This window comes from Belonocnema kinseyi, chromosome 7 (genome assembly GCF_010883055.1).
Source record: "Belonocnema kinseyi isolate 2016_QV_RU_SX_M_011 chromosome 7, B_treatae_v1, whole genome shotgun sequence".
Classification (NCBI taxonomy): Eukaryota; Metazoa; Arthropoda; class Insecta; order Hymenoptera; family Cynipidae; genus Belonocnema; species Belonocnema kinseyi.
In genome coordinates, this window is record NC_046663.1 from 46148396 (window position 1) to 46158165 (window position 9770).

At 28.4% G+C, this 9770-nt stretch overlaps 1 protein-coding gene across 1 annotated transcript in view; it reads left to right on the forward strand.

The window, feature by feature from the left end:
• Positions 1-9770, forward strand: part of LOC117176215 (autophagy-related protein 9A) — a 55894-nt gene that overhangs the window by 40721 nt on the left and 5403 nt on the right. Inside the window, exon 6 of the mRNA XM_033366349.1 lies at positions 848-1219. Within this exon, the coding sequence (XP_033222240.1) occupies positions 848-1219 (372 nt within the window). The remainder of the gene's footprint in view (positions 1-847; positions 1220-9770) is intronic.

Here is a 9770-nt window from a genome sequence, read left to right on the forward strand (position 1 = left end):
CCCTTAAGCTACTAGAGAGATTGAAATAAGAATCCCTTTTTAGAAAAAGACGCAATTATTTAGCCAGTCACGTGCTTCGATTCCCAGCGGAGCGTCGGAGAAATTCTTTTCAGAAAAAAATTTAATTAATACCTTTTAATTCCTACCTCCATCTAGCCTAAAAATACGTCAAGCATTTCTGTTATTCTCTGAGGACAATACAGATTCCTTGAGAAATTTGAATACATAACACGAGTTAAAATAATACGTGTTTCTGAAAAGGATTCTCTCTTGTAGCTTAAGGGAAGAGCCCTCGACCGGAAATCAGAAGTTACGTGGTTCGATTCTCAGCAGAATGAAGATCATTTAAAAAAAAAAAAAAATGTAAATAATTTTTGTTTGATTCATAGCTTCATCTAGTCTTTAAAGATTTTAAGAATTTCTGCTATTCTCGGCTGATAATACAGATTCCTTAAGAAATTGGAATACGTAACACCTGGAAAAATAATTCGTGTATTTCTGAAGAAGGATTTATCTTGCAATCTCTCGAGTGGCTTAAGGGAAAAGCATATCTATGACCCACCTATAATAAGGCCCTGTTTCACACATGCGCAGTAGCGCATCGGGCAATCGTTGGGAGCTCTGGTAAACACTAAAAAGTGAATTGAAACCTAACATTTGTACCTTAAGTAGAGCCATCTGTCGTGATCTACACGAAGCTGTGTGCGCACGTGCGAATGTTTTTTTTATATATACTATTTCGCGTCTCATAGGCAGGCCCAAAAAGTCGAACTTCGCACACAACTGTTTGGAAAAATTCAATTTCGGATGATACCTCTTTTAATCAAGAAGTTATTTTACTTTTCAGTACAATGACATTGTGACAAACATCATTCGCAGCACAATGGCGAATCATGTAAGCGTTCCGAGCATGAGCAATACAATGTCTAATCAAGCAGGAACGTCAACAACTTCCACGGATGGAGGCGAATCCTGCAGTGTCAAGTCGAGCGCGCCACCTCGAGCATTCATGGGCCGTATACATAAAGCGGAGGGCCCCCTGCATTGTGATAAAGGATTGCTTTACAGTTTGAACCAGGGGTTGTCAAGCCAGTCTCTCGGCGCCTCAGTATTTGGCTCTGGACAGGAACTCGTATCCGATTTAACAGTTCCGATTGAATTGACTGCCGCTGACATGTCTTTATCTACGTTGTACCTGCACGAACTTCATCATAGACAAGTAAGTTGGTCAGTTTTTCGAAAGACAGGGTTTCTTACCATTAAGCAATAGTTAGGAGAACCAACGATAATGCATTTGCGACGGAAAGGCGGAACATTATTCTTTTCTAACCACGAATTGATCTTCGTTTTATAAATATTATGCGTTTAATTATCAGTGCATCTGGCTGATTTCAATTAAAAGATGTTGAATTTATTAAAAATTAGATGAATGCTTGGGAATAGTAATGTTGCATTTCAAACTTATCTAAATTATATTGGTTATCTGAGAGTAATTAGTTCAATTTGCGTTTACTGTGTCTTGTTCTGTAGATTGTAACCAACAATACATATTGATTCCAATATTGGTAGGACATTCAAACTAGCCCTAACCATTTTTCAATTAAACTTGATCATAGTCTGGATGGTCGTTGGACCGGAAAACCGGGAAATGACAGTGAATTTATATTTTGACCGGGAATTTTACAAAAGGACTCCGCAGCAAATGTACAGGAAATGGCTTTCGGTCGATTTTGATTAAACTTCGTAAAATTGTAGTTGTCAATGTCTCGATCAAAAGTGTTATGGGGCATAAAGTCCGAAAATGGACAGTTTTCGAGTTATAGAGGGTTAAACATCCAACCCTTTTAAGAAACATTACCAAACATCTCGAAAACTGCAGCTCTGCGAAAAAAATGTTCCTTATGAAAGTTATTGGGCTCTAACGGGGAAATGCAAAGAAAGTCAGGGCCTTAAGACACAGGTCATTTTTCAAGGTCATTATCTAGCCAATGAAGGCAAGATTTGTCCAGGATGTTGTCAATATCAAGCCAATGAAGGCATGAAATGAGCTTTATTGATTGAATATTAGCAAAAAATGACAAGTTCACATTGAATGACCTTGAAAAATGACCTGTGTCTTAAGGTCATGACTTTCTTTGCATTTCCCCGTTAGAGCCCAATAACTTTCACAGGGAACATTTTTTTCGCAGAGATATAGTTTTCGAGATATTTGGTAATGTTTCTTAAAAGGGTTGGATGTTTAACCCTCTATAACTCGAAAACGGTCCATTTTCGGACTTTGTGCCCCATAACCCTTTTGATCGAGACATTGAGAACTACAATTTTACGAAGTTTAATCAAAATCGACCGAAAGCCATTTCATGTACATTTGCTGCGGGGTCCTTTGTAGAGTAAAAATGTTGTCCAACTTTGATTTCAACCGTTTTTTAAACAATTTTCCAAATTGTGACTTTTATAAATTATTATATCATTCAGTTTAGAATGCCTAATACGAAAATGTTTCACTTTAAAAATTTTCTATTTTAGATCTTTAATTTTTAAAAGCATATATTTTAATTTAAAGAATTTTAAAATTCAGTTTTAAAGGCTTAAAAAATTAGAAGTTTTTAAAATTGAAGATTTTTTTATAAAAAACAGTGAATTTTAGGAATTTTCAGAAGAAAAATCTGCCCAAGTTCGATTTTAACATTTTTTTAAATAATTAAAGTGCAGTTTTAAAGATTTAAACAATTAAAAATTAAAAGCATTTGAAGTTGAAATTTTTTTGATAAAAAACAGTTTTATTTTATCAACTATAAATATAAATTAACTAATTAAATTTAAAATGAATCTGTATGGATCCGTTCAAAATTGGATAATTTCCAGATTGTATCTGTTTCAATCCGAAAGTCTTGATCAGAATTGAAATTAATATATCATTTATTCCAATAATTTCCGTTTTAAATAAAAATTTTCATGATTTTACTATAATATATTTTTAATTTAGAGTTTCAGGTCTTCCTTTATATTATTTTTTATATTAAATTTAAATAAATAAATTTATTAATATATTACTTCTATTAATTTTTTTAGCCATTAAAAATTGTAAACGTGCGTTTTACTATTCGAAGAACTTTTAAGCTTTTAGCGCTACAATTTTAATTGTTCTATTTAAAAAGTGTTTAATTTATAAGTAAAATTGTTAAATTTTGTCGCATAAATAACAATTGAACACTTGTTACTTGTAGAAAAAACTTGAGTAATTTTAAGAGATATTTAGAAGTTCTGAAAAGATTCAAAATTCATTAAGAACTTGAAATTATTTCAAGTAATTTGAACGAAGTGTGTTAACATTTTTTTTCTAAACATCTAAATATATTTTTAAATTATTCTAAATTTTCCTACAGTTTTTGAAAATCCTGCAAATTCAAAAAAAATCCTTAAAATTTTCCATAATTTTTCAAAGTGAAAAATCATTTTCAATTTTCCTAAGAATCTTAAGAAAAATTGTTAATCTTTTGAAGTTTTTCACAATTCTTTAAAAAATTCTAAATTTTTCATGAAGACATTCTTTTTGGTTGCAAATACAAATGTTTTGTTAAAAATACCACTCTTTTCGTAGAATATTAATAATTTGTTTAAAATTGATATTTTGTTGCTAATAAGTCAAATGAAATCTTTTTTGGATGAAAACTATTTTTTTCTGAAAATTTGACTTTTTATTTAAAAGTTAATATTTTTCAAAAAAGAATGCATCTTTCTTGGAAAAAATGCAACTGTTTTGTTGAAAATTAAACTTTTTAGTAGCAAATTTACTGTTTGTTTAAAATTTCTATTTTTGTGTTGAAAAGTCAATTGAAATATTTTAGAATCAAAATTCAACTATTTTTTGTTGTTGAAAATTTAACGTTTTGATTTAAAAAATCACTTGTTTTATTAGAATTTTCATTTTTCTTGCAAAAAACTGCAACTGTTCAGTTAAAAATCTAATTTTCTTGATAAAAAGTAATACTTTTTCGTTAAAAATTCGACTATTTACCTGAAAATTAACTTATTGTTTACAGTTATTATTTTGACGTTGGAAAGTGAACTGGAATCTTCTTTGGATTAAAATTAAACTATTTTTTAAAGTTTTTTTTTTAATTCATCTGTTTTCGAAGAAATTTCTTATTTAAAACAAAATAAAAATGCAACTTTTCCATTGAAAATTCAACTCTTTTTTGAAAGTTATTCTTTTTGATTTTAAAATTCACCAGCTTTAACAGAAATTAGCTCTTTCGTAGATAAAAATGCAACTATTTGGTTGAAAATTTAACTATTTTGTTGAAAATTCATACTTTTTGGTCGGATTTTTTTATGAAAGAAAATTAACTATTTTTTTTAGCAACTCTTTTTTTCTTGTTGAAAATTTGACTTTTTGATTTAAAAATTCACCTATTTTATTAGAATTTTCATTTTTCTGTGACAAAACTGCAACTGTTTGGTTAAAAATCTAATTATCTTGGTAAAAAGTAATTCTTTTTCGTTAAAAATTCGACTATTGAGCAGAAAATTAACTTATAGTTTATAATTATTATTTTGACGTTGGAAAGTGAACTGGAATTTTCTTTGGATGAAAATTTAACTATTTTTTTATGTATTTTTTTTTAAATTTAACTGTTTTCGAAGAAATTGTAGATTTTAAAAAAAATGCAACTATTCGGTTGAAAATTCAAAAATTTTTTAAGTTTGTCTTTTTGATTTTAAAATTCACCAGCTTTAACGGAAATTACATCTTTCTTGGACAAAGACGCAACTATTTCGTTGAAAATTGAACTATTTTGTTAAAAAGTCTTATTTTTTGGTTAAAAATTATATTGTTTTGTTCAATACTGAACTATTCAGTAGAAAAATTACATTTTGTTTAAAATTTATATTTTGAGGTTTGAAAATGAGGTAAAATCTTCTCTAGATGAAAGTTGATCGGAAAAAAATTGGTCGTTTTTTGTTAAAAATTCATCTGTTTTTGTATAAATTTCATCTTTCTTAGATAAAAATGCAACTATTTTATGGAGAATTCAACTATTCTGGTAAAACTTCATCTTTTCGGATTAAAAATTAATTTTTTTTTGCATAAACTCGTTTCTTGTTTAAAAATTCATATTTTGATCGTTAAAAGTCGACTGAAATCTTTTTTAACATAGAACTTATCTATTTTTTAATTAAAAAAAAATGTTAATAAAAAAATCATCTGTTTTAGTAGGAATTTCTTTTTTTTTATGAAAATGCAACTTTTTGGTAAAAAAATTATTTTTCTTTGATTGACTATTCAATTATTTTGTTTGAAAGATTTAGTTGAATCACTGTGTTAAGAAATCATTTTTCTTGAAGACTTATATTTTGGGTTAAGAATTCATCTCTTTGGTTGAAAGTTCAACTATTTTGTTAAAAAATAATATTTTTTAATTTAAAATTCAACTATTTGGGTAAAAGTTTAATCAGATTGTTAAACATTTATTTTTTTGATTGATGATTTACGTCTTCGGTTGAGAATATAACTGTAAATGTAACTTTTCCATTTTTTTTAAGATTGATTTTTTTAATAGAAAATTCACCTTTTGTGGTGAGAAAATAATGTTATTGTTTTGAAATTTCATGTTTATTGGATAAAAATGCACCAGTCTTTGTGATTTTAAAATTCTTTTGTTTTGGTACAAATTTCATCTTTTTTGATTGGAATTTAAACTATGATACTTTTTTGTAGGGAATTTATTTTCTTAGGTTGAAAATTCGATTATTATGTTTAAATTTCAATTATTGTGTTGAAAATTCACGTATTTTTTAAAAAGCCATCTTTTATATTAGAAAAGACATTTTTCTTTTTTAAAATAAATCAATACATTTCAAAATAACATTTTTTCTCTCTGAAATACTGTTTTATTCCTTTTATAAAAGACCCTAGATGTAGCTATGAATTAAATTTTTTTTAAATGACACTTTTTCTGAAAAAAGATTATCTCCATCGCTCCATTGGGAATCGAAACACAGAACTTCTGATCGCCGGTCGGGTGCATTTCCCTGAAGCTACTAGAGAAATCGAAAGAAGAATCGTTTTTTAGAAACAAATGCATTCTTTTGCAAGATGTTACGTACTTGTGAAAGTATATCACCACTGATTGGTGGTTACCACCTCTCTGATGATAATACAGATTCCTTTTCAAATTGAATTCTATTAATACGTAAAATCTTGCAAAAGAATGCGTGTGTTTCTAAAAAAGGATTCTTCTTTCGATTTCTCTAGTAGCTTAAGGGGAAAGCGCCCGACCGGTAATCTAAAGTTATGTGCTTCGATTCTCAGTGGAGCGATGGAGAAGATGTTTTTTCCGAAAAGGTTTAATTTTAAAGTACATATTTACATTTAAATTATAATAAAGAGAAAATCAATGAATTGTGGATTCACTGAAGGGAGAGATGATTGTGCATCTTTAAATGATGTTTTATTATTAGAAAATTACAAAATAATATTTGCAGTTAACATTTTCTTGCATAACATGGTCTTCATAATTCGATAAAGTACAAAGTCGTTACGATATGAAAATCTATACTGAATATAATTTTAAACTAGCGGTAACAAGATCATAGTGGTTTCTCCTTCTTTTTAAAAAGAAAATTTAAAGCGAAAACTTGCTCACACAACAAAGTCTTTATGATTGAATTAAGTTCAAAGTCTTTACGAGTTTTGTAGTGGCTTATTTTCTGACGTCTAAGATAATTTTTCAAACTAAGCACATACAACACTTTTTGAAAACACTTTATGTTTAATATAAAAATCAGTAACTTCCCAGTAGTGAGCATGGTTGGCGGTCATTTTTTTACTTATAGGGTAACCTCTTGATTTCAAATGAAGATCTACAGAAGTAAAAAAAAATAGATTCCGAATTTAATCGATCACCGATAATTAATTCGATTGATTTATTTTTAATATTACTTTCAATAATAGCTCTAAACATCCAAATCTATTTAATATATAACATACGCAATAGAAAAGTAAAAATAATAATATTGTTTACCGAATTATCAATCTGTAATATGTATTTCATTAATTTTTCTACACTTCTCATTCAGTCTCAGATGTTCTACTTTATTATATTTCAGTCGATTATATTGTACTATATTCCACTACACGAGTGAAAAAAGTCTCAGTTCGTGGCGCCATCAAATTGTTGTATTATAAAGCACAATTTCTGTGTTTTTTTAGTGGGATATGGAATGAATTCAAAAGATTATTATTATTAATACTTCAAATTTTCAGAAAAGTATAATGTAAAGATTATTTAATTGTTTCAATAAAAATAATAGTTTGATTCTTTTAATGTTATAAACTATTTAATTAATTATTTGCTGATTAATTTTGTTCATAATATATTATTTTATTTTTATATATTTTAATTTTATTATATATTATTTTTATGTTAAGTTTCTTTTTTCATATACAATTATATACTTTTTTTAGATTTTTTGGCGATTTTGTAAAATGAGTATCTGCATTCAAATTTCAAAATTATAAATACATATATTCTAATTTTTTTGAATTAATTGAAAAGTTGTTAATAAATTAAATATATAGAAATGAAGTTTCACATTTAAAGAAAAATATAGTGTAAGCATTTGTCGAATGTTTAAATGGCAATAATTGTGTAATCGTTTTTTGTTGTTGTGAACTGATTAAGTAATTATTAACTGATTCTATTACACTTCAAATGTCTGGAATTAGTTTAAATAGGTTATTAATAAATCAAATTTATTAAATGGAAGTTCCAATATACAAAAAATATAAAGTAAAAATTATTTGAATGTTTTGAAATTGATTAGTCCCTTGATTATTATATAATTGAATATTGGATATAATTTATGTGATAAAAGTATATTTTTAATTAGAATACCTCTATTCCAATTACATAATTTTTGAAATTTTTCTAATGTATTGAAATGAGTATCGGAATTTAATTTACAAAATTATATGTAAATATGTTTTTATTTCTTGTGAAGTTAGTATAAAAGGTTTTTAATAAATAAAAATAAAAATAATTCAAATGTTTAAATGAAAATTGTGGTTTAATGCTTTTTATGTTCTGAAAATATTAATTAATTATTAGCTGATTCTTCTTTTTTATCCATATTAAATTGTATAACGATTTAATTTTATTTCAATTTTATAAAATAACATAAATTGATTATTCATTTTAACGTTTTGTAATTGAATATTGGCTATAATTTGTATAATAAAAGTTTATTCATGTTTAAAATACCTCTGTTTCAATTATATAATTTTTGTTAGTGTGACATATGTATCTGTATTCTAATTTTAAAATTATATATACATATATTTTAATTTTTATGAAATTATTTGAAAAGGTTATTAATAATTCAAATTGGCAGAAAAATATAAAGCAAGCATTATTTTAATGTTTCAATGGAAATGATTGTTTATTGATTTTTATTTTGTAAACTGAATTATTTTTTTATTTTTTACAATGTTGAATTGCATACAGATTGAATATTACATTTTTGTCGATTACCCAGGAAAAAAAGAACCGATAGAAAGCGAGTCAGTTTGAATTGCGTATCTGTCATTCGCAGATTAAAAGAATGAAAATGTAATCGGTTGGCCATATTTTTAATCGGTCACCTGAGCGCGGTGCTTTAAATCTGACATTCCACAGTTCTCACAAAATGCTGAGTGAATATAGTTGAACGATACTGACAAACCTGAAATAATTTCTACGAGTATTCTACGATTCATTAAGGCCATGTGACGAGAGGGTCACGTGACCAAACCTGGTCTTCGATTTTTCTTTCCCATCTGACGTCTAAACGGAATGAGGTATCGCTCTTAAAGTTTGGGAAATGAAAGAGGAGGTAATAAAGTCCATGTCTCTGCTTTGTTCCGGTGAACATTTTTAGAAAAAATTTTTTTTTAAGAAAATACCAGTGAAAGTTTTCTTTCCCAACTTACGTCCACACGGAATGAGATATTGTGTTAAAATTTTGGGACAATAAATAGAAGGCATGCAATAATTTGTCTCTGGTCCTAAATAATTAGAATAGTGAAAAAAGTTTTTTTTTACTTTCTATTTTGGAGAAATACCGACCGTGCCGTCTTCAAACCCTGCAAGCATGGACATAGGAAACAAGGGACTAGGCATGCCATTGCGGGGGTGATGCAATGAGGGGGGAGGAGGTCCACCACCTTTTGATGTCCCGCGACAAACATGGTAGTGCCCACATGTTTATCTTTTCATGCACAGTTTGTCGGCAAAAATGCTCGTGCGCATAATCAAATGGCATATCGTAAGATGGTGGCTCTACCCACTCATGGAATTCTCCCCCCTCCCGTGGATTCAACCCCGCTCGCCCAAGTTAGGATGGCATGCCTAGTCCCGTGTTTCCTATGTCCATGACAACTTCGAACTTCTAGGGGTCTGTGGGTAAAAAAGATTGCATGATTACCGTCAGAGAAAGTTAAAAGTCAAACTTCTGCTGTAAAACCTAAATGTGTCCGTCGATAATCATTACACAGGCCAACAATTCTCAGAACCAGAGACCAGACCTACTATACCCGAAGGTTTTTGCTGCGCTGAATCCGAATCTGACTTCAGAAAAATTCCATCACCCTTAGTTTTCGAGATATTCTAATCTAAAAGGGTCATAAACCCGTTATTTTGATGTGTTCGAGGCCCCGTAACATCGCGAAAAAAATTTTTTTCACAAACTGACAATGGCATCGTAAAGAACTACTCTTTACCTTCAAA